Source organism: Chlorocebus sabaeus, chromosome 21 (assembly GCF_047675955.1).
Source record: "Chlorocebus sabaeus isolate Y175 chromosome 21, mChlSab1.0.hap1, whole genome shotgun sequence".
In the NCBI taxonomy this organism is placed as follows: Eukaryota; Metazoa; Chordata; class Mammalia; order Primates; family Cercopithecidae; genus Chlorocebus; species Chlorocebus sabaeus.
This window is the reverse complement of record NC_132924.1, coordinates 43,260,242-43,286,174: the sequence shown is the minus strand read 5'-3', so window position 1 is coordinate 43,286,174 and position 25,933 is coordinate 43,260,242. Positions and strand designations below refer to the sequence as shown.

Genomic DNA, 25,933 nt, shown 5'->3' with positions numbered 1-25,933 from the left:
ATACCTGCATTTTTCAATGCTTGCTTTTCACACTAGAAAACAAAGAACAGTCAATACTTTAATTGCCCAAGGATTGTAAACAGACATGAGTGATTCCTTAAAGCAGCAATCACCTTTAGGAAAAATCGAACTGTAGTGTTTTTTTTTGTTGTTGTTGTTGTTTTGTTTGAAACGGAGTCTCAGAGTCTCCATCTGTCGATCTGTCACTGAGGCTGGAGTGCAGTGGCGCAATCTCGGCTCACTGCAAGCTCCGTCTCCCAGGTTCACGCCATTCTCCTGCCTCAGCCTCCTGAGTAGCTGGGACTACAGGCACCCGCCACCGCGCCCGGCTAATTTTTTGTATTTTTAGTAGAGGTGGGGTTTCATTGTGTTAGCCAGGATAGTCTCGATCTCCTGACCTTGTTATCCACCCGTCTCGGCCTCCCAAAGTGCTGGGATTACAGGCGTGAGCCACAGCGCCCAGCCAAAAAACTGTACTTTTAAGTGCAGTTTATGCATTTGCTAATTCTGTGCTGCACTCTCAGGATGATGGGCTGCGCATTATTAGCTTATTCCTTTTATGTTATATTACTTAGTTTGAAAATCAACTTTTATTTCAGGTGCCATAGTAATTTCTCACTGTTGATAACAGAATTACAAAGAGAAAACCTTGAAAAGAGTACATTTAGTTTAAATTAAGCCGAAAAGAAAAGTGGAAGGTAAATTTAGCCAAGATTCAATTTAGAGTTGTACCAGAATATTTAGTTGCCTTAAAAAAATACAAAGTATTGCTACTTCAAATGAAAATTTCTTGAGAAACTCTAGCCCTTGTTAAATGCAATGTTGGTAACAAAATAAACTTTCACTGTCAATGTATCAGAGTCCTTATTCCTCAGCATTCTTACCAATACTTGGTATTATTAGACTCAATTTTTGTCTGCCTGCTGGGTTTAAAATGGTGTCTCATTTTGGCTTAATTTTCAATTTTCTGTTTACTAATGTGATGTAATGTATTTCATATGTGGATTGGACATTAGAGTTTCTTTTCCATCACTTGCCTATTTTCTTTTGCCAACTTTATTATTGGGTTGTCTTTTCTAACTTATTTTTTAACCATTATTAATATATATTCTGAATACTCATTTTTGATTGATTAAATGCACTGTAAATGTTTTCTCTCAATCTGTCATTAACACATTTCCCTTTTTAAAAGTGTCTGCACAAAATTGTATCATTATGTTATGTTTATCAATCTTTTTCTTTGTGATTTGTGTTCTTTTATGTCTCATTTAAATCAATTCCTTTCCTGAGAATTTAAATGTATACTTTGACATTTTTTCTTGTAAAACTTTTCAAGTTTGCTCTTTGTATATATGTTTAATCTACTTGGAATTGATTTTCTGAGTGGGAGTGTATATGTATATGTGTATGTATAGTTTAATACAAAAAATAAGAGTTTAACATAGAGTAGCAATTATCTTAGCATCAGTTATTAAAAATTGTTCCTTCTCTATAGTGCTAGTACTGACATATGTAAAGTTTCCACGTATGTGGGCCTAATTGTTGTTGGTCTATTCAGTTCTTTTACCTAATTGTCTATATTTGAACCAATGATGTATTCTATTTTGTATAGCTTAACAAATAACTCCTGAAATCCGATAAGGCAGATATCCTCATTTTAAGTTCCTTCAAAATTATGACTTTTCTTGGAATTTTGCTATTCCATGTAGATATAGAAGTAACTTGTCAAGTTAAGAATAACATTAATACTAAATATTGATTTTTTTCTATCCATGGACAAAATGTACCTCCCTATTAATTTTTTTCTTTATTGTCTTTTATCTATGACTTCTTCAATTCAGGACACTTTACTTGATTTAACTATCGCTCAGGAGTATTTTATTAACATTATTTTAATATTATGTAATATGGTAATGGTTTCTTATATTACATAATATTGAAGTGTGAGAGTAGGCCTGTGTGTGCCAACACTCAGTTATCCTAGATTGCAATGCTAAGAGAGGTCTAAAATCTGCTAATTTTAGCTTTTCTTCTTTCTCCTTTATTTTATAAATTCCACTCTTATTTTTTCTTGAAGATTGCCTGTTTCTAGCAGCACCCTTTCCTCCTTTCTATTTTTTTTCCTAGTCTGCTGCCAACCAACTTTTTAGAATTTTTTCCTGAGATAAAAGTAAATTTGAGTATGAGGTTTAAAACATATTAATTAGCTACGAGTTGTTGATTAAATACCGTGCACCAGTGTTTGTATTAGACATCCTAGATTTTCCCAGCAGCACTACTATTAGGGATAGATGGTAGTCACCAATAGATAGATAAAACTGAGGAAAACATGCCCCAGATTATGAAATTAGAGTGCCGTGTAGTCAGGATTGAGTCCAAATCTATGTTTTTTCTCCTAGCACCACTCTGCCTCTAACACATAACAAGATTTTAACATTGAAGTCTAATCAGAGACAATGTGCTGTACAATTCTAAAGCCAGACAACCTGATTCTGAGGCAGGATGAGCACACTTACCTAACTTTGGGGCCATAGAGCAACTGCTGTGCCAGAAAGTTTGTAGGGAGGGAGAGTGGTTGGGTAAGTAGGAGAGAGAGAGCTGCAGGAGCTTTCAAAAGTGGTTGTAGTGAACTGAATAAAGCATCTCCAGTATGTCAGAGCTGCAGATTGAGGAAAGGAAATAAAGAGAGTTTTAAGATATTTAGCCTGTTCTGCTGCAACACATGTTTCTATAACAAAAATTAAATGTGGTTGATACGTAGATGATAATGCGTTGGCTCTTATGTGATTTTTGTCTAGTCATGGGGAACCAGAAGAGTAGAAATACAATAATAGCTTTTAGTAATAAATGGGAAAGAAAAACCCATCAACTGTGCTGCTACATTGCCAACAGGAGTCATTTGGAATATGTTTAAGAAACTAAAAACTAGTACCTGCATCCAGTGAGTTGCTTATCTCAGTTCCTCGTGCCCAACCTTGTTATGCTGTAGGCTCATGACAGGGGACATTTCCTCCAAGCCCAGCTAGGCTGCAGCCCCGCTGCAGAGATCCAGTTTTCCAGCAGTGCCTTAGCCCCCATCACCCCTCTTCACTGTCCTCTCTATTGTTTTGTGCATTTGTCCATCCACTGGGGCAGCCTCTGGCCAAGCTGAGTTGCTGGTTTTTTGGAGAAGGCAATCCAACTTTTATCCCCACTTAACAATTGTAAATATCAATAATAATTATAATAGTATTGTATAATAATGATAATGATGATGGACATGGTGGTATAGTTACCAAATAACATCAGCTTTGAACAGTTTGCTTATAATCCCATCATCTCATAAAGTTGTTATTTAGGGAACATATTTAACAGAATATGAATTTTCTGTGAAATGCAATTATTGTGTTATTGCTGCATACCTATACTGTTACAGATCTATTGTTTCCTTCGTGGTGCTCAAAAATTGTAAATAATGGACCTCACTTACTTAGATATTACTTTCGCGTTACTCAAATGGCTATTAACTACAGCACCACTATAAACTGCTGAGCACTATATGTTATAGTTATAAGGGTTTTACTGGGTTCTGTTTACTTTGAGTACCAGGGTATTTTTGTCTTCAGTAGTCAGATTGTGTCACCCCAGTATCCATTACAATACCTAGGAAATTTATTTTCATTCTAGGCTTTGGGAAGATGATAGACTGATGTAATGTGAGTTAATCCACTGCACAACGGCTTAATTTCTTATATAGTTAAAGTAAAGCAAAATTATACATGACAAAGGATGAGTTGTGATATGAATCTTCAGTTCCTCCCTCACTGTGGATCTGGTGTGTGTATACCTTTAGCCTATGGAGCTAAGTCTAGTCTAGATTGCTTGCCTTGTGTAGTCTGAATGCTTGAGTTTCAGTTCTGGATGGGCCACAGTATTGCATGATGACTTTTGTCTGGTTGTTACTTCATCATGTCCAGATCCTTGTGATTATTTGCAGAACAATGATTATTAGCTGTGTCTGTAATTGCCTGTGGGTGACTTTATGTGCCAAGTCTTCACTACCAGCATTTCCAAAGAGCTTGGTTTCTTTCCAAGCCATTCATCAATTGCCTATCGCCAAGCTGTATATGCCTTGAGGCATGATCGTTCAGTCAGGAGCCTCTGTAACTCTGACTGTGCTCTGCATTTTCTCTGCAAAATTAAGGCAATGGAAAAGATCATATTCTGCTTGTTCTGCCAAGAAGGGAAGAGGTCTGAACTGAAAACAGGGACACAGCCATGGACCCTGATGTGCCCTGTCATACTGTTAAAGAATATCCCTGACTGCTGAGCATAGTGGTGTGTACCTGCAATTTCAGCTACTTGAGAGGTTGAGACAGGAGAATCACTTCAGCCTAGGAGCTTGAGACCAGCCTGGGCAACATAGCAAGACCTGGACTCACCAAAAAAAAAAAAAAAAAAAAAAATTGTCCTTAGCTACCACATCTCAGGGAATTTTTTAGAAACTATTTTCCTTTTTTGTGGATATTGTTTGCATTTTTGTCTTGATATCAGTTATCTTCCAGCAATAAATACTTGAGATGTTATTATGGTTATCAAATCTTACAAATGATTATTACAGAAGGATAGAAATGGTATTGAAGGATTAAAACATAAATTATGAAGAAAAGTAACTGAGCGATGCCCTTATTTATTTATTTTCTTAGAGAAGCATCACACTCTAAGATTTTTTTTTGGAATCACAGAGCGTAACTTTTCTTCCTGGGCCATGAAATCAAAGCATTACCGAGGGAGCATTAACAGCTCAGTGTGCCTGGCTCTACAGCACATGAGTATCCCGTCCAGTGGCTTGCTGCCCACTATGAACATGCACACTTTGCCTGAGCACTGAAGGCCCTTCTTCCCAGGAGCCATTGGAAGAACCAACACTTGTCAAAGCAAATCATATTTGTTATCTAAATATGAGGAAACTCTTAAAAACAGAACAAAGTCTAACGTATTATTCCACAAGACAGATTTTTTTGAAGTACTGCTCAGAAGTGTGACTTTTTCCACTGCTACATTAAGAATTAGCCAAAGAAAAAGGTGGTGAATTATGCATTATATACTATGTGCATTATATACAGTAAATTATGCTTTATATACTACAAAGGAAGAAGAAAGATGCACAAAATAATATGAAAGCTAATAGGTAAGAAATATGTGCTTAAGTTGGGGCAGGAAAGTCAACTTTTGATTTCTATGAAAGAAAACAAAGGCTTCAATTAGTAGTATGTGAATGGGTATCCCAAGAACAGATAATGATTGCTGAAATGAGGGAGATACCATCTTAAGCAACTAGAAAGGACATGTGTGAAAGCATTGATATACAGACAGGATACAGTGATTTTGAAGAACCTAAGTAAAATGAGAGCAAGGTTTTCAGAAAAAGCGGAATAAAGGAAAATAAACCCACAGAAGTGAATTGGAAGAACTTTGACCAGTAATATATTTGATAGTGGATGTGTTTTGAGGATTATTTATGACCCGTATCAGTAGGCATTGTTATGATCATAGGAAAATCCTGGGGAAGAGGGTTTTTGGAATGAAGAATGGCCATATTGTCTAATGTGTCTTCTTACCAAGCTCACCCTATGTTAAGAAGCTTAATTCTGGAAAATTTTAAATTGTTTCTGGATACACATAAGAACTCCTGGCAGAATTTTTCTCCTCTGGAAATAAAGTCATTTAAAACTTTTACAAATCAAGTTCTTTCTGTTTTTTCATTTATCTCAAATTTTCTAAAACTGATGCCACATTGGCAATTCTGTTAAAGTTCAAAATTAACAAATTGTATTACCAGAAAGGCTTATATCATGACTGTCTAAACATTGTATTATTGGCACAGATTCAAAATTCAAAATTTTGAGTATTAATCCTTCTCTTTTCTATCAACTGATTTGAATCACATATATTTAAATGTTTGAAGGCCAATATATTCTACTATGTAATGATCTACACATTTTTGAGATGTTACAATAATTCATGATTCATATGAAAGTGGGAAAAAGAGTACTTTAGTTTTACTCTAATGTCTAGATATTTAAAATATTGTTGTGGGGCTGGGCATGGTGGCCACTGTAAGCCCAGCACTTTGGGAAGCTGAGGTGGGAGGATTGTTTGAGCCAAGGAATTCAAGCCTGGGCAACAAAGCAAGACCTTATCTCTCAAAAAAATAAAACAATAAAAAATTAGCCAGTCATGGTTGTGTGTGCCTGTAGTCCCAGCCATTGAGGTGAGAGGATCCCTTGAGCCTAGGAGGTTGAGTTTGCAGTGAGCTATGATTACACTACTGCACTCTACCTGGGCAACAGAGCAAGATCCTATTAAAAAAAAAAAAAAAAAAGTAAATGGCTATAGGTATTGAAATACAAAGGTAGCCCCATTATCATAGAACCTGATAATCATGGGTTCTCATTTCTCAACCCCCATAATGGTTTAAGTGTTTTTGTTCATGTAATGCTATATGCATGTTTTGAGTGAAGTGCATATTTTAAATGAAATCAAATGCCTGAAGTTTTTGAATATTACATCTGCTGAGTGTTTTCTTCCTAGCTTTTGAAGGGGATGGCATTAACTTATGTTTGTGGATTCCCTATTATTTGGCCCTTAGAACCATTTAGCTCCTAGATTTTAGTTTCGTTTAACTAGGACTTGATTTTTGAAGTCAATACATAATTATTCATAATTGAAATAAGTAAAAAGTATTAACCAGGCATGGTGATTCATGCCTATGTCTCAGCTACTCTGAAATCACATGAGAAGACTGCTTGAGCCCAGGAGTTTGAGGCTTTAGTAAACTATGATTGTGCTATTGCATGGCAGTCTGGATGACAGCGCAAGACCCCACCTGTAAAAAAAAAAAAAAAAAAAGGAAAACGTAAAAAATTTTAGTTCAACTCGGGTTTTGAATTTAAAATAACTAAATTTGGGTTCCAAAGGGTCCCTTCTGCTTATAAGCAAGTATCATTGAGAATTTCCTTCAGACATAGCCAAAATAAGAAGACAGCAGTCCCTGCTTCATTACGAAAAACAGATTGTTACAGCTTCAGGTGAAATAACTAATGTTAGCTTATTGATTTTTAAATAGACTGTCCCTGCCATCTGGAGAGAAAACATTAGTTGGGGGGAACGCATTGTTTACCGAAGATATTCCTAGGTTCGAATTATATGACGAACACAGATGTAATTCAGTATACCTAATGAAGGCTCTGTATTTCGTGTGAGTGTTGTTATTAAGCTTTGTTTCTCATATTAAAATGTCAGATGTAGCTTTACAAAAAGGATATAGCAAATAGTCCAGCATAGTCCACCACCTTCTTGTTCATTATTTCCATATCTTATTTGACAGTTAGGAATCATTGAATCATTGAATATAAATGGTTTGTTTAGCACCTGGAGAGTGATATTCATATGATGAAAATTTCCATTCTAAGTTTTCATATTTAATTTATATATATTTATTATATATATTTATTTTTTCTTTAAGAAACAAAGCAGACTAATGATTTTTATATTCTGTTTTATAATGTTTATAACTGATCTTAGTTCAGCAATACATAACTCAATTATCTTAGTTCAGAATATGGAATTCTAAGTAGACCCTCAATCATTTGGTCCTTAATTTATGTATTAATACTATATTATAATCATAATGACTACTGTATGTTGAGTACTATTATGTTATTATCATAATGCCAGGAACTTCATATTTACTATTTCTAAATATTAAAGCTATACTGAAAGGCAGATGTTAATATCCCCATTTATAACATGAGAGAATTGTGAGTCAGAAAGGTTAAGTAACATATCCAAGTTGTACAGCTCTGCATAGTAAGTGGCAGACACAAAATTCAAATCAGATTCTGTCTCAGTCCAGGCCTCTTATCCATACAATAAGCCACATTATTTGAAATGTTATTGTCTTCGTCTCTTTTGTGTTGCTGTAACAGAATACCACAGACTGGGCAATTTATAAAGAAAAGAAATTTATTTACAGTTCTGGAGGCTGGGAAATCCAAGAGCATGGTAAGGGCATCTTGTTAGGCCTTCTTATTTCATCATCCCATGGTGGAAGGCAGAAGGGCAAGAGAGCATGAGAAAGCAAGAGATGGCTAGATTTGCTTTTATAACAAACCCATTCATGATAATGGCATTAATCCATCTTAAAGGTCCCACCTCTCAATGCTGTTGCATTGGGAATTAAGTTTCCAACATATGAACTTGAGGGCCAACTATACCAGTTATATAGTTCTGTTTCATAGAAAAGAGATGCCATGATTCTCATGAATCAAATTTAAATTAATATCTGAAGCCAAAGTTTCCACATTTTCCAGAATATATCTCTCTGATCTAGAAAGTATATGATCATAAGGCCCTTCCTTCAAAAGGCTTAGACCATGTAGGATCTCTTTAAAACTGAAAAGATGACCTTCAACTCGATGAGAATGTAAGGTAGAACTTCTTTTTATTAGAGCTTTGATGTTCTCAGAGTGTCTCATCAATGTGTTTTGCAGAAAAACTGTAATAGAAGCCAGTATGGCCATTAGACAGAACCAGGGAGACCCTTAGGAGCATAGAAACAGTTGTTAAAATTGTTTTCAGTAAAAATAGTTTCAGTATAGAAATGGAAATGTTTTAAGTAAATTATCTGGAATCTTGAATGTCTAATTCCTTGTGTTTAATTCTAGGAAAATAAAGCATAATATAATGTATAATCTCCATGTTTTATATTGATAATATGAAACTTATGTATGGCTATAATTTTGACCAGAAAAAATATTAGATTTGGGGAAGGGTGGTAGGTGGAATGGGGAGTGATAATGCAGAAGATGGTCAAAATTGTGTGCCTGACATTTATTTGTGAAAATAAGTATGAATGGAAGTGTATAGTTATGAAATGTTTTATCTACATTTCTGTAGATTTACATGTATCTATTCAACCAACATGTGGCTTTGCCAAGGAGATCATCTTTGGGGAGTATTTTGGAGGTTGAAAAGGATTTACTGCTTTTAGCTCCAGAGAACATGGCGCACCAGCAAGTGCGTCTATCTCCCTTCTGTGAGCTTACCAAATGCAGAGGCTTTTATATTGGATACAAGGAAAAAAAATACAGAAGTAGGCTGCTTATAAAAGAGAGTGATGCCTAAAATAAAGGCATTGAAAGGTTGAAAATAAAGGGAAAGAAAAATATCTACCAGGCAAATGTGAATAAAAAGAAAGTCTGTTGTTGTAATCTTGAGGCAAAAGACATCATAAGGGACAAAGAAGGACATTATATATTGGTAAAATGAAAAAGAATTTCCCAAATGAAAAAGAGTGAATACGAGAACATCATGTTCAGAGACATGGAAGAATGAAAAATATGTGTGGGTAATATCCAGGAATTGTGTCTGTTGCATGATATTTGCAAAAGAAAGTTAGGGGTTAAACTCCTAGGTCACGTGGTTGTCAAAACTTGAAAGGCCTTAGAGTGTGTTTGCCTCTGTTCTTGGCACTGAAATAAGAAAACTCCTGAAATAGAGAAGATTCCATAACCATAGGATGTATGATATAAACTTAGTGATATGGCCAGTTGTAAATATTTGTATTTAGATATATGCCATTGCTATAAATACTTTTAATCTGTTGAAACATAAGTAAAATATGTTTTAGGTGCTTGCTATTCTTAAATTCAATAGTTCACACCCAACTAGATTGAATTATGAAGTCAGAATTGAATTGCAACATTAACCAAAAGTTGTTGCTATTTTCAGAGGCAAGCTTTCTAAAATCCTCTTGATTTAACTTGGTTATAGGTCATGGTGTGGTATGGCACATATTAACTTGATCTTTGTAACAGGAAATGATGTAAAAAGCTCTGAGTTGACTTTTGGTATCTGCTACAATTATGTTAGCAAGTAGAAACTTAGTCTTATCACAGCTCTCAAATGTAGTATATATTCAGATGCTACATATGACAGAATTTTTGGTGTTCAGAATTTCCAAGTTGATAAATATAAAATATGCAGCTACATAAGAAGGAGACTTATTTTGTGTTATAAAATAAACTTTTGATTCATACCAAGTAGTAAAGATCAGAATGCTAATCCTTCTTAACTGGACTTCTAAAATTTTTTACTTTCATAGCCCTCTAGCTAAAAATATTGTTTTCTTGAAACAGTTTTCCATTAAGTTTCTGATCCTGTGAGCACCTTGTATGTACATAGCTTAGTCAACATAGGATGGATTAGTCAGTGTTAACTTGCATTTCAAAGTAGAAACTGTTAAATAAAGAAAACAGTGCTCCATTATCAGCAAGAACCATTACGTGCCACTTAAAGGAAAAGCAAGGATTCCTAGTTGATGTGTACTGATACATTCAGGCATATGTAGTACATATACTGATGCAAAATAGTGTTAAGTTGCCTAGTTTTCTTATGTGAAACATTAGTTTTAGGGTCGCAGAAATACTGTTTATACAAAGTATAAAAATTGTGTTATAAGTTTCTCAAGTGACCTTCGAAGGGAGGCAAAGTTGGGTCTGAAGCTGTAATATATTTCTTCTAGAATTTTGAGTGGAAATGGTGTATTCAGTAAAATTCATGAGTTAAAGATAGAGCATGAAGACATTAGCCAATGCAGCTGATAACCAGAGTTTTCTGGAAGCTCTGTCATGACTGCAGGGTAAACTAAATTCATAACTGTAAAGCAGAGTTACAAATCCATTTTTATATTAATTTCTTAGTGCTGATATCTGCTATAAATGCCTCACAAGAAAGATATTTTAATACTTTGTTCATTCAAATTGTACTAGATAATGATGAGATCATTTCATTGAGATCATTTCTGCTACAGTCTGATGCCTAGTGTTTTTCACTGGTTAGTCTATGTTGTGGGCCAACAAAAAATGAAAGTGCAGTTAAACTGCACTTGCTTTCAATGAGATTCTTTATTCAGTTATAAACTTAGCTTTTAATTATGGTTTCTTTTTTGTTATTAAATTAATATTCTAATAAGAAACTACAATGAAATATTAGAGGTTGAATAGTATATTAGTGATTTACTCAAGATCAGTAGTCACTTAATACATTCATCTGAAGAAGGAATCATTTATTCATTGTATAAATATTTATTGAGTGACATAGTATGTGCCAGACTAAGCTCTGGTGATACAGCAGAAAGCAAAATGGACTATTTTTTCAAGTTGATGCTTGAAACTTTTTATAGCTCTGAGTAAATAATTCAACATTTAATCGATTATATAACTTTCTTTAGAATTTATACAGTTTCTTAGAAAAATAGATGAGTAACAGCTCTTTAACATTTTAATAATCATGAATTAAAGGTCCATAGAAGGATATTTTTATAACCAGTTATAGTAATAATAGCTGGTATTTCTTGAATACCTGTTTGCCAGGTATTATGTAATTCTCTGTCATCCTCATAACAATCCTGAAAAATGTATTATTTTGAATCCGTGGTTATAAATTGAAATTCAGGGAAGATTTGAACAAAATTTAGTTACAGACTTTCTTATCAAACTGTATAGTAATCACCTTGATTGTATTGCTTCTAAAACTGAAAATTCCATGAAAGTAGAGCCTATGTCATTCGTGTATACATTTGTATCTTCAGGGCTTGCACTGTGGCTGTGAAATAGTTGATATTCAATATATGAAATAACTCACTTCCATAGAAAAAATAAACTTCCCTTGATTCTATCAAAAGACTATTAAGTTTTACTTATCTCTAATTACATGACTGCACAGGGCCATATTGATTTCTCCTCCTGTGCTGGCTGCCTTGACTGCTGCAGGGAGGGGCTGATGTGCAACTGGAAAACACTCAGAAAAAATAGAACCTGGAACAAAGTGGCTGAGCAGGGAAAAGCTGTGCACATATGCTCATCACCTTAAGAGTACAATGCTGCTCTCATTCGCAAGCTAGGGAATCCGTTTCTGAACAATCGACTTTAGTCTTTCATACTCTGAATATTAATAGCCTTGTTCTTACCTAGCCTTACCTAGTCTATTTTCATTTAAAAAATTGTTTTCTAAAAATATTGGCTAATTTGAAATCACACCAAAGACACTTTATTCTTTTATATTTTTGCTATGTAATTCCTGCTTTTGAAACGATGATCTCATCTTATGGTTCTCAGACTTTGTTGTGTATCAGAATTACCTGGAGGGCTGGTTAAAATACAGATTCCTTCCAGAGATTCTGACTTGGTTCTGGGGTAGGGACCAATAAATTGCACTTCTAGCAAGTTTCCAGGTGATTTTGATCCTCTGTAATCCTCTAAAAATAGAATAAATCTTGGCTCAACACATCCCATTTGAAGGGAAGAGTTATTGTCAATCACTGCAAGGCCAATGATTCTAAAGTTTTTGTTGTCGTTGATTTGTTTTGCTTTCACATATAACAGTCTCCCTGAAATTTCAATGCCAATGTGATTTCTCAGACCCTTTGCCTGCTGTAAAATCTTTCCTCAGATGAGGAAGATTTTCTCAGAAGACCATTTGTTATCTAATTAGGCTTTCTAAGTGGGGAGAAATCACTTGTTAATTGACTATCTCTTATTCACATAGAATTGATGCTGTTCCTCTAAGAAACAGAAAATTCTGGTAAATAAGGTCTTCAGTTGGAACAAAAATTAGTACACTGTACTTTCCCCTCCATCCCATTCCTTGGAAGTCTAACGGAGTCAAGCTCCCTGACTGCAGGCAAATGCATATAGTTTTATTGCTGTAACGATAGTTTGAGGAATATGAGGTTGGGAGAAGAGGTCACATCAGTGAGTGAGTGAGTGAGTGAGTGAGTGAGTGAGTGGAGGAGTACCGGTTATTGGTGAGAAATTTGCAGCACATGACAACTGTAGAGCACAAATTCAATATTTGAGGTAATTAAGTTTTAAATCTTACTTCATTTAGATTCCAGAATCATAGGGTTTGTTAATACATGAAAAGTCTCTGCTTGATTACAGATGAACTGAGGATATATCATTGTGGTAGAATAAATTGGGTTACACTACCTCCCTTGCTTGTTTCCAGTTATCAACTGAGATTGATTTTAGAAGAAAGCATATTATAATCCAGAAAAACACAACTTGAACTCCATAATGTCAAGTGTTGAAATCCCAAAGGATGAAAATATAATTCTTGAAAAAATAATAAAACATTCTTTATATTTATTTACATTTTAAAAGGGGGTTTATTTGAGAAAAATAAAAACAAAACAATACATTGTACACAATAAAATAGGAAAAATAGCACATATTTTTACAAGCGAAACCAATCAGGTACACTAGCAACAATCACTCCAGTATAACAGTTATGCAGACAAACCGTATTTATAAAGAAATAGGTCAAAAATGGAAATGTATAAATGCGTATCACTGTGGTTGATAATTGTATGCACCCAGCTTTATATAACTGTAGTCATCTGAAATCCTGATGAACAAGCTAAGCTTTTTGGCAAGATGGATCAAAAAATGCAGTGGGTCACCAACACGTATATAGTTACCCAAAGAACCGAGATCCTGATAAATTTTCTTTCACAAACACAGACATAAAAAATCTTTCTTTATTGAAGAAATTTCAACATGTTTGGGCACAGAGACAGTGCTTATATGCAAAGTCAACGTTGTGATAATGCACTTCTGGTGGAGTCAAATTTCTGATGTCCAAGGCATTGGAAGGGAAGTCTGCCCTAGTTCTCACAGAGAAACCAGTTCCCCTCCTGTGTGTTCTATATGGGCCCCTGGCAGATCGCATGGTGCCTGCTAACATTGAGGGCAGGTCTTCTTCACCTCATCCACTCAAACTCACACACTAATGTCATCTGGAAGCACCCTTACAGACACACCCAAAAAATGCTTTAATAGGTTTCTAAGTATTTAATCCAGTGATATCTAAAATTGAATCCACAGGTCAACCCCTTGTCAACTTAGCTTCCGTAAGTATCTCCCTAATCATACTTAATTTCCAAATAAAGACTGCAACAACCGCCTAACATGATGCAACTAACATGATGTAATGATCCTGCGTATGACCAAAAACTAATCCCTTTCCCAGAATTCAGCTTTCAAGATTTCATATTTGAGATTTTAATATTTCGAGATTGTCATTTTCAGGATTGTAGACATGAGAGATTTTAGACCTAAGGGATTTAGACTTTAGGGATTTTGTATCTTTTCAGATTTCAACATTCAGGATTATTGCATGTGGGATTGTGTCTTTCAGGATTATGATCAAAATCCATTTTAGAAAAGGTCATTGTGATCTAGAGGTCTGAGGATATTTCTGGAAATATTTTGGTGACATACAGGTTTTTTAATACTTTTTTTTGCCTATATGTCTGCATAAAAAGAAATGGGATTATGATAACTTTGAAATAACATTTTACATTAGGATTTAATTCCCACTCTCATTTACTACTAAATTGAGAACCTGGGGTTTTTGGCCCTTGTTATTTTTTGTTTGTTTGTTTATCTTTGACCTATATGTATATAAAATATAATATTTGGATTAGTTTCCAATAAATGCTTATTTAATTGAATTTGAATTTATTATATTGAAACTTTTTAAACTACCCATCTGTCCTAGCCTGACATTTGTATTAGCTTGTTATAGTTCTTGTAATAGAACATGTATCTTTTCCCCCAAAATTAGTAAAATGTAGTTTTATAAATACCCCAGAAGAAACTGAGTCACATTTCTTTACTAACATTACTGAGATGATGTGAGAAGAATTAACTCAACATTCTTAATAATGGAAATATAGTAATCAATATAGTTGATGGTTGTTTTGATGATACTTACTTTTCTTCTCGGAAACAAGTGGGTTTTTTGTAAGTATCCAATGTCTTTTCACTCTAAAATATGTTTTCATTATCAAGAGTTAAATAAAAGAGAAGATGGCTGATGGAAAAACATACTGCAAGAATACAGGGATGAAATGTAAATAAACCATGTTAAATAATGGTCAAAATGAAGAAGACACATTATTTGCAGTATTTTGTGTGGAATGCCCTATCCTGGAACCTTTAATAACTGGGATAATCATGAACTCAGTTTTCTGGAGTTGTATTCTGTTTCTTATTCATTATTATGAAAGCTGAGAGATCTTTTTTTTTTTTTTTAAGCAATTGTGGTTTGAAGGTGTAATTTAAACTTAAAAAGACAAAAGATGCATAGGCATATTATATCACTATTGTGATTTTGTTATCCCTTTTGTATGTTCATCATAAATTTTTGTATTCTGTTAAAAATCACTCTGAAACAGACAGTGGGTCCATTTTTCATGAGTAGATCATAGTAAATTTTATTTGGAATATCTCATAATGATTTGTATCATGTTGGTAAGGGACAAGATGGTGAGACTGGATAATACAAATGCTAGACTTATATGGTTAGTTATTAATTACCTGTATTTCCTTAAGCAACTCTCTTTAAAGCCTGACTCCAATAGTGAGTTCTTTTGTAATCAAGTCTCCTTAGTTTTCTCATGAGTAAATTTCAGTTATTGTTTTTCTTAATATAAGAAGTTCTTGTTCTGATCTCACCACAAAAAAAAAGTAGTAACTAGCTGAGATGATGGATTTATAGCTTGATTATGGTAATTATTTCACAAGGTATAGGTATATCAAATCATCAAATCGTACACCTGAAATATAAAGAATCTTGATTTGTCAAATATACCTCAATTTAAAAAGTGTTCTTTAAATAAATGTTTTGTAAAATAAAAAAAAAAAAGTTCTTCAAAAGAAATCTTAAATCTCCAAATGTAAACAGGGAAAAGCAGAACTCCCCTGGTTCCACGGAGAACCTTTTTTTGAGGAAACTTAGGCAACTCCAGGTATTCTATGTCATGAGGCAGAGTTTGAAAACTACAATTGACTCTCTAAACTTCCTCCCAGGTCTAAAATGTGATGATAGTCACTACTTCAATACATCATCCTGAAAGAAAATTGTTAGGTCCACACTGTTTCTATCCTTTGAATTTTACACATAAATTTAGAAACCAAAAGTTTATTTGTAATATCAGATGGAATCAGATCATTGTTTTTGGTTGGTTGTTTATTTTCCACTGACAGGAACGTATGATTTTGTTGTGTAGCTTAAATCAACTGCAGTTTGGAATATATATATTTTTAAAAATTGTAACTTATATATCCAAATACAATTTTTCAAGAAGTATTCAGTAGAAATTAATCTGTGAAAGAAAAGGAAATCAGCAGTGCCTTATTTGATGAATGATTTAACATGCTTATTTCTTTCCTTTCATCAAAACTTTGTGTCCCCTTGTTTGCCGCCTCTGACTTCATACTCTGGAATTGACTAAGATCCCTCTTCCATCGGATTATCCTGAGACTCTTGAAATAATCTGCTTTTTCCTCTCTTTCCCTGTTGCTTCTGATGCCTTACAATTACATTTTCCTTGCTGATTTAGTTTAGAAAAGAGAAAAGAGCTTCCATGACTAGTAGATTATCACTTTTGGGTTTGCTCTTGGAAGTGACAAGATGCTAGGATCCCTCTTTGGAATGCAAAATTTATCTCTTATATAGAAATGATATAAATGTGCACCAGAGACTATAAAACTCTGATACTATCTACTGTACTGTATAGCTGAATGCCACAATGTGTCTAGTAATCTATTGACTATCATAAATGCTCTTTCTACAGAAAAGTTAGGAGGCCCATATTTCAGGCAACCAATGTATAGCTGAACGCAGAACAGTCATAGTTGGGTACTAACCATATTGGTTTATCCATCAACAGGTGCGTATGCTCAGAAATTCTGTATCCATAAGAAATCAGAGTACTTTCTTTTCCTTTTGCAAGCAAATTGAATTTAGCCTGAGAAGCTGAGGGGAAATTTTCACATATAAGCCATGGTTTTGTGTTTTGTGTTTTGTTTTGTTTGTAGATATAGTACTAACTGGATGGATGCAATAAAATTCATAGGTGGTACTAAGATACAATAGGATTTGTGAAATGGACAATTGTCTTGCATCAATAGCAAGTAAAAAATCAAGCCTGTCCTTCATACAAATGTTATTCTGGGGTGAGCTTGTTTTCCAAAACTACCTCTACTAAATCTCCTGTTAGTCCTGAAACTAGAAGGCAGAAAAGCTTCTAGTGCTACAGCCAACTGCAGTGTAGCCTGAGAAACAGGCAACAAAAATAGAACACCAGGATTGCTGTGCGTGGGTGAGGCAGAAACCACATTATGAGCAAAAGCTTCCAGTATTATTTTAGAACCAATACAGAGCTCTGCACTTCTCTCCTCTCTCTTCCAAAAACACATACTACAAAAATAAAATGAAATGAAATGTATGTGCATTTGCCCTCTTAGAATTATGATTCTTAATTTTTTTTCTTGCCTTCCTTTCTTTGGAAGCGAATCGCCAGTATGGAAACACAGTGTGTAAAGCAAGCTTCGAGGGAGGAAAGAGTTAATTGCTTTTAAGGCCCTGCAATAGAGAATTATGGTTTGAAAGATAGAGGCTGGACAGCTGGGTTTGCTGGGGTATTTTTAAATGCATTAATGCAGGCTCCAATCACTCGGCCATGCTTGACCTATTTTTGGCTCAGGCCGACCATTGTTCTATTTCTGTGCCTGTGGGCCATGCTGTTGTTGATTCATATGCAAATGAATTATCACTAGCTTTAGCCAACTTGAGCTGAGAGAGACTGAGAAAGGGGGAAGAGAGGCACAGACACAGATAGGAGAAGGGCACCGGCTGAAGCCACTTGCAGGACTGAGGGTTTTTGCAACAAAACCCTAGCAGCCTGAAGAACTCTAAGCCAGGTTTAATTGGTTTCTTTTTCTCGTGGGTAGACTTAATAATTTTTCTACTTATTCTGACAAAGAAATAACCCCGAAGCACGTTCCTGTTTCCCACCTGCTTGTAGTTTCCGGGATAACCTAAACTCCAGAGAGCTGTAGCATCCACTCTGTCCTTTCTGCTTTGCACACAGGTTGGTAACATGGGAAAAGTGTCCAGGTCTTTTTAAAAGTGGATGCCCATTTGAGCAGAAAGGAAATCATTGTTGAAGTTGATCCTCTGCTGCTTCTCCTCAGGGAGGAGGGAGAGCCAGCGAGGGTAGCTCCTGGGGCCGGTGCACTGAGCAGTGATGAATGTTTCATGTAGCTGAAGTAAGAGTGACTGGAATATGCTGCAGACAATTTACGAGAGTGACTCCTGTTTTTCCTCAGATGGGGTGGCTGGACGAGAGCAGCTCTTGGCTCAGCAAAGAATGCACAGTATGATCAGCTCAGGTAAGATCCTCTTTCATAACTGAGACGATTTAGGTTTGAAAAGGGGCTGGCTTGGGAAATGCAGCTAAGAAAAGCACCTCTCTTAAGGAAATTGCTGCTTTTTCATGTTGATGTTGCTATTTTCTTGGTGCGTCTGTAGGGTTTAACTTAGATCCCTTCCATTACTGTTTCTGTGCATATTCAGTCTGCTTAGGGACAGCAGCTTCTGAATGAAATTGCAAACTATTGCTTCTGATGAAAGATGAGACTAAGTAAAATGTAGTTGGGGGTGTTTTGCCTTTACTATGCAACTAGAAAAAGGAGATCTGTACTGATTGTAAGCCTATTCTAATAGGACTTTAAAAATCAGGTAAGTTCATTTTGGGGCTTCAGTTTAAATTGCAGCCCCGCTAGCTTGACGATTTTATATTTACTGTGTGCCTACAGAAGCATATCTATTTATAGACCTACCTTCTAAAATGTGTTTGCTACAGAGTTATAAAGGTAGTTTTCTTCTTTCCATTATGTGGCTTTTTCTCATCAGCCCCAAATGAAACTGTTTAGGATGAAATAAAATTGTTATTAGCAGATGCTTATTTTAATTTTCTTCAAAAACACGTGGGAAGTCTAGCATTGTCAGGCAGATGTGATGGCATAACACACATGTAAATGTGTTAAAAGCAGGTGCAGCATTTTAAAGGATAATAGGAACAGATTCTAATTTCTAGTTTCTCAGGGAGATGAGCTGGTGGGAGATGGAGCTTGTCAGCCTTGTCAATTTATACTTACTAAATGAACATACTCTCCAGGCAATATCACTTACTTGTAATTATTGCCTTTCTTATTTATTTCCTATGGCTATTTCCTAAAGCTTTGGGAACTCTTTGTTTCTGTCCTCTTCTGAATGATTCAACCTAAAATTGGCTTAAAGTTCCCACTCAGATCCCACCTCCCATGTGGGCTTAATCATAATTATAGATCACCGCCTAGATTTCCATGATAAGAATGCCACATAAAGCAGTGTTTACTTTGTAGAGCTAGGTGTGAAAGAAATATTCCACAGGTTGGCATGATGTCTGTTTTGGTGTTAATACACCTTCCCCATATGCGGATCTATGTTTAAAGCTAGTTTTCTTTAAACCTTGGTTAGTTATGATGATTTTAAGATCCTTCTGTTGACCCCATCTTTTCATGGAATCAGAATAAAATATCACTTTTGCACAATTCGGTATTTATACACTTAAGTGACAGGAGTTATGTTAATGAATAGTGCCTGCTTAACAAAAGCAAACCTACCAGAATTTTGGTACAGTTTATTCTTATAGCTGCAAAACTGACAAGGGCTTAGGAGGGTTTAACAGGTGTGTCTCTAATGGGACTGATCATTTAACTTAGCATTTTATTTTTAAAAATATGGATGAACTCTTTGAAAATAACTAGTTTAGAAATATTTTCAGCACTATGCTTTGTCCTTTTAGTCCTCACTTCTGTGTTACAAGTTCGATATTTTTTTCATGTGGTAGAAACATATATGCCTTCCAAGTAGCAAGTGTCTGCTGACGCTAAGGCTGGCTACAGGTGTTTGCAAGCTTTGCTTTTTTTTCCACATCTTGGATAATCACATACAACTTTACACCCATTTCAGCAGAGATTGTTATTTTCCTAGCATTTAATGGTTTGTGTACAAAGCAACAAGATTTTCAGACAGGGAAGTGCTTCAGGCTGTCCATGCTTTTGCCAGTTCTACGAGAAGCAATGTTTAAGCACCAGCTAGCTATTAAATGAAAGGTAATGTAGGTTAACCTCGACTCCCAAAACCTGTCTGGTATAAATACATAATCACTAAGTTCTATTTATTTTTAAAATTTGAACCATAAAAACAATTGTACCCTTCCTACTGTGCCATATTCCTACCATGCCATATATTTCATATGTGTTCTTAAATTTAATTTACCTAGTCTTTATTGTATACTTCCTGTGAGGCACTGGCTCTCAAAGTTGTACTCACCAGAAACACTTTACAAAATATGATACCTAGATTCCACTCCCAGAATGTCTGATTTAATTGGTGTGGGGAACAGCGTGGGGATTGAGGTTTTAAAAATCTCCCCACCTATTTTAACCTTCAGCAAACTGCGATCCACTGCTGTAGGGCTAGGGAACGGATGGGGATGCTGGTGAACTACTATCAGTAGGGTCTGTCCTTTAACTGCTAAATTAGGGGTGTGTTTGTCTTAATTTAACTACAAATCTTGTTCAGCCCCCTTTTGGACCAGTGGTCTGGATGTGATTCATAGGCTTAGAAGCAGAGTCTTTAGACTTGAAAGAGAGACAGGATGCCTGGTAGCAGTGCAGAGGAGTGGAGAGAGCACTGTTCAAGGAGTCAAACACTCTGTATTCTAGCATGAGCTCCACTGCTAGCCAATTGTGTACTGATTTTTTACTCATCTTCAAACGGAAGAATAACGATGTCCTCCTGCTTGCCTCTTAGCATTCTTGTGAGGTTCAAATATATCAATATGTATTTAAAACATATACTCACTATTATAATTGTTGTTTTTAGTGAATGAACCTAGGATCCTGATTTTCAATGCCATGTTCTACATTATCCAGCTGAACAAGCCAGATGAGTTACATTGTAGGTCACATGGGGGAAGTGATCGTTTGTTTTGATAATCAGTTTGCCTTGGTTATCTTGTAAATCAACTATTTCTTTTGTTATCTTGGTTTGATGAGAGTTGAGATCTTTCCTATGCAGATTATGACTATAGGTAAGAGTGGGGTGTGTGTGTGTGTGTGTGTGTGCTCTGTGAAATGTCTCATTATGTAATTAAGGCAAAGAAGTTGCACAGTATGTGATTGAACAGTGAACCCCAATGGCAGATTTCTTGAGATTATTTTTAAAACGTTGGTTCTGTCATGTAATCTCTTTAGCAATTGCTTTAGAGTTCGCATTTGTTGTTCTAGTTATATTGGATATTATGCTCTAATATAGATGGTTTTTGTTCAGAGTTCTTTATATACTATTGGAAGACAAGTGTTTTTTTATTGTTGTATGTTTTTCTGACATTGACTCAGCCAGGCTGAACATGTTTGGTAGAACCAGGTTCTATAATATTGTACTAATATATTTTAGTTTAAATTTCTATAATATTAAATCTTAGAATTCAGTATGAGTGACACAGTTTGTCAAGTGCATCCCTACTTTTGTGGCTTGTGTGGGCCAGTGTAAGTGATAACTGTGGCAGAAACTGAAGCATGTACAAATATTGACTCAGGTCACTCCGCAGGAGCTGGCAAGATTGGGGTGTTCTCCCGTTGCCAGGCATGTAGCTTAACACATTGGGCAGCAGAACTATCCAGACAATATTGGAACAATTATTATGAAGGAATTTCCTAGAGCTTACAGAAGTAATGTAAGATATATTTACAATAAGGAAAGCTCATATTTTGGCCATCTATTCTTATTTTAGGGTATAAAAGAAAAACATTTAAATCAAAATCCTGAAATTCTTTTATACGTCTTTACCCATTTTTGAATCCTTTTGTTCCTTAGTGTGTGGTGTTGAGGGGAAGGGAACATTTTAGATTCAGTAGTCACGTCACTTATGTCTACTTGAAAAGCAGAATCTAATTATGAAAATGTAAGTCTGTGAAATGTTCCTGTCATGTCAAGAATCACTTCTGGTATTCCCCATAATTACTGTTTTGCCATTCTCTAACTCAGGTTATCTTCACTTGCAAGTCTGTTATCAATTGAGATAGATGATAGGTATCAATCAGAAATATAATTATAAATAGGCTCATTGAGAATGGAGGCAAGAATGAGTATTTTATATTTCTAAGGATGACACAGAAGGCATAATTATGGTTATGTCCATTAAGTAAGAAAGTCCAATAAAACCCCTTAGAAGACTGAAATAAATCCAGATTCTGAATTCAAAAAATATTCTAAATGATGATTTTAATTTTGGAGATGAGCGATTTTAAAATGTGCCTCATAATTTCTCACTACTGATAAATAATGAAGTGAGCCCAAAATAGCATGTCAGCCAACAAACACTCCTTCCACCCCTGTCACCCAATATATTCAACAGTAACTGAGCAAAGAAAATGATATAACCTAACACAACATACCTCAGAGGCTAACAGCCAAGGAAAAAATGGATGCGGAGGTTCTTTGATCATAACAGAGAGACCTGTCTCCTGGGCTGTCTTAGAATTTTACTGGAAGGTTGACCAATTCCTGAGAATTCTCACTAAGATTCCCAAATCTGAAGAGAAGAAAACTGAGTGGGTATCCTCACCATTTTGGGTGGTTCATGTTTTCTCTTGTGACTGAGAAATAGTAGAAATGAAGGCTTCAGCACAGCGTACTAAATTGGGAGAATGATCGATCCGTAGCTCTTTGGAATGACGTACCTTTCACCAACTAACCTTAGAGATTCTACCAAGAAAAAAAGTCAACTCATTGAACCCAGGGAATTAGATGTCTTAGTATTGCTTCCCACAAAGAGCACCTTAATAAAAACATGAATTTTAAAAAAGAAAAGCTTAAAGGTGAGATGATAAAACAAGAATGAGATAAGAAGGGAGATATAGATCTCAGGAAATGATTTAAGAATGGAAAATCGTAATGATTATAGAAAAAATATTCATTAGAAATGGGAGAAAACAGAATAGGCCCTGGTAAAAATCTTTACACATAAAGATGAAAGGTTTGAAAAAAATCAGAGTGAATGAAAAAGGAAACTGGGTTAATGCAATTAGAGAAAAGTCTGTAAATTTGGAAGACAAAGATAATTTAACAAGAAGATTGTGTCCCAGAAGTTGATATTCCAAGACAATGAAACAGAAGATAATTTTGCACAAATGAAGAAAAGTGATTTCACTACAAAAGAAGAAAGCAAATCTGCACATTAAAAGACCTCTCCATCTTTTAGAAAACTGGATGCAAGTGCTCAACAGACTCATATCCTAATTGGGCTAGCAAATGGTAAATTGTAAATAATTCCTCAGGAGCTCTGCTAGGTATAGTGGAGCCTGTGCAGTGGGAGGGTGGGGAAGAAGAGACTCAGAAGGCTTATCATTTGTATGCCATGAACAACATCGGAAGACAACGAAGAAAAAAGTCTCAAAAGTTCTACAAGAAGTTCAACCCAATGTGACACTTGGATGTTTTTAAAATATAAAGAAAATAATTAGACAAGGTAGAAGTTCTCAAACATGAAAGAGGCTGCTTGACAGTGAAAGCCACACAGTGAAGAGATGAACTTAAAACAAACAAAAAACTAAATTCAGAAGTAGAGAAAACATTATCAAAGTAATGAGGGAGCACTGAATGCATTTAAACAACTATTGGATTGTGTTTATAGGGCAGAAAGCAGATATTATAAAGTAGGGGAATGTAAAAATATTAATAAAGCTGACCAGTGTGAGGTGTTGGAGAGAGGTGAGATGGAAGGATGTGAGAAATGCTAATATCCTTCCTTTCTGAGTAGGGGCAGACTCCCTGCTGCTTAAAATAGAAACACACACAAAAAAGATTCAAAGCACTGATTTTTAAAAATAGTTTATTTAACCTTAAAGAGGTCTTTTTGGAAATAGTATCTCTTATGTTAAGGAAGTATTTAGTACATTTATAGTTCCTTCAACTGCAGTTTTAAATCTGCTTAATTCAGTTAAATTTAAATGTAAATTCAGTTAAGTTTAATTTCAATTTTTAAAAATAAATGTAACATCAGTGATATGTTCTTATTCTTATAATTTTTTAAATCTATCCATCCATCTCCTGAAGAATTCTTATAAAGATAGAAAGAAATTAGGAAAGATGCTGTGCTGTGTTTGGTGAAGAGGAGGGGCTTTTTCTTTTAGCATCTTTCCTCTTTACAGTGCATGAAATTTTATAATAGGCATGTATTCTATGAGAAGTGTTTCTTACACAGCCCCACACAAAGCTACTATGTCAAAATACTAACAGTGATTAATCGTAAGTAGTAGGTATATTAGTTAAGGTGTTTTCTTCTGCAAATAAAAGAAGACTCTAGTCAAAATGACAGACAAGTAGGACGTTTATCATGTAATAAAGTAGTTGGGTGGTTAGGCAGCACCAGGTAGTCAAAAATGGCAGCAGCATTCAGGTCCTTCATATAGTTCCACTCTGCTGCTCTTTTAGCCTTGGTTGGTGTGATCCTAAGATTGGATCCTCCAGTGGTCACAAACTGACTTGTAGCAGTTCCAAGCATCATATATATTTATGCATGACAAATTGCAGAGACAAAGGTTGGATCCTCCAATGGTCACAAGTTGACTCATAGCAGTTTTAAGCATCATGTTATTTATGCACGACAAATTCCAGAGACAAAGACGGGAAACTGCTGTCTTGGCGTCTCTTTTAAAGGAAAGAAATCTTACCCAGACTTCTCCAGCAAATCATCCTTTATACTGTATTGACCAGAACAGGATTACCTGCCTATTCTTTCACTTGTCTTTGAGAAAAGTAGGACCCATGACTGAGCTGGAAAGGTGGGATACCTATACCTGCTCAAGTTTCTATTGGGAAGAACAAAAAAGCAGAAGGAATAGATGTTAGCTAGGCACTAGCAGTATTTGCTACAACGTGTATATTGATGATTAGAAGTTTATTCTTTGCAATTTTATTTACTTTTTAGTTTCCACAAATATAATAAAGTAAATGGACTATGTTTATAATTTCCCTTTCAATTGAACTATAGGTGTTGACTTTCTTTTCATGAATATAATATATCTGTTTAAATACTAATGTAAGTATTTTTTGCTAGTATTGAATATAAGTTTTTTTTTATTAATATTGAATACATTGCCTTTCTTAGTATTGTCTATCGTTAGAAGAAGCCCCCTAATAAAGAGACTGAAGTAATTGTGGAAGAAACTGGATCTCTCTAAGCGAGCAATCATATTTTCTGAAGAAAGGAGAGTCAACATTGTGGCCTCATGCCTTACAAGCATTTGTTATAAACTTGAATAGAGTATTCCTTGTTGGCTTTGAGGTACACAAAACATTTTTTGAGAAATATAATAATATATGAATTGTTTTCAATATATGAAAGGAGGATTATCTTAAAAATACTCAGAATGTCTTTGCCAGTAGGTTGTCATAGATATTACATTTTAAGAATCAGGAACAATTTTTACAATATGGAATGATAACTACATTTTAACATTTTTTTCTGAATTTGAATGCTTTGAAAATAATTTAATTGAAAGAAAAGCTCATGCAAATGACTTTAGAAAACAAGCTTTCAAGAAGAAATTCAAAAATATGTTGGCCTCTGCCTCAAATCAGTATGCCATGGTCCCCCTGTTTCTGCAAGGAAGCCGAAGTGAGTGGTTAGCTTGGGATATGCGGTGCTCTTCCTGTTGGCAGTTTTCCCCTTTTCTGTTCCCAGTAATTTGGCAATAAGGAAGCAAAGAAAGAGGAAATGCCTGGTGTTCCTAGCTCCATTCTTCTTCAATTAAGTCAGTTGCACAAAACAAATTTAGTTTAAACATTTTTCACAATACTAAACGACCTACACTTTCAAGTGTTATCAGAGAACATTATGTTTAGGTTTACTCTAAGTTGCTATGATTCATGAATATAAGAATAAGTACTTCTTGTATTTTATAAGAATATATTTTCCATTCAT

The 25,933-nt window shown here is 35.1% G+C and overlaps 1 protein-coding gene across 26 annotated transcripts in view; it reads left to right on the top strand.

Moving 5' to 3' along the window:
* HDAC9 (histone deacetylase 9) overlaps positions 1–25,933 on the top strand; it is a 910,581-nt gene that overhangs the window by 394,859 nt on the left and 489,789 nt on the right. For 10 of the 26 annotated variants that reach the window (XM_073009077.1, XM_038004699.2, XM_038004721.2 and 7 more), the window contains one exon: positions 18,225–18,287. In XM_073009077.1, coding sequence (XP_072865178.1) covers positions 18,225–18,287 — 63 coding nt within the window. Of the gene's footprint in view, positions 1–17,449; positions 17,987–18,224; positions 18,288–25,933 lie in introns of those variants that run through there. The other 16 variants (XM_073009071.1, XM_038004717.2, XM_007981952.3 and 13 more) reach the window with 13 other exon arrangements.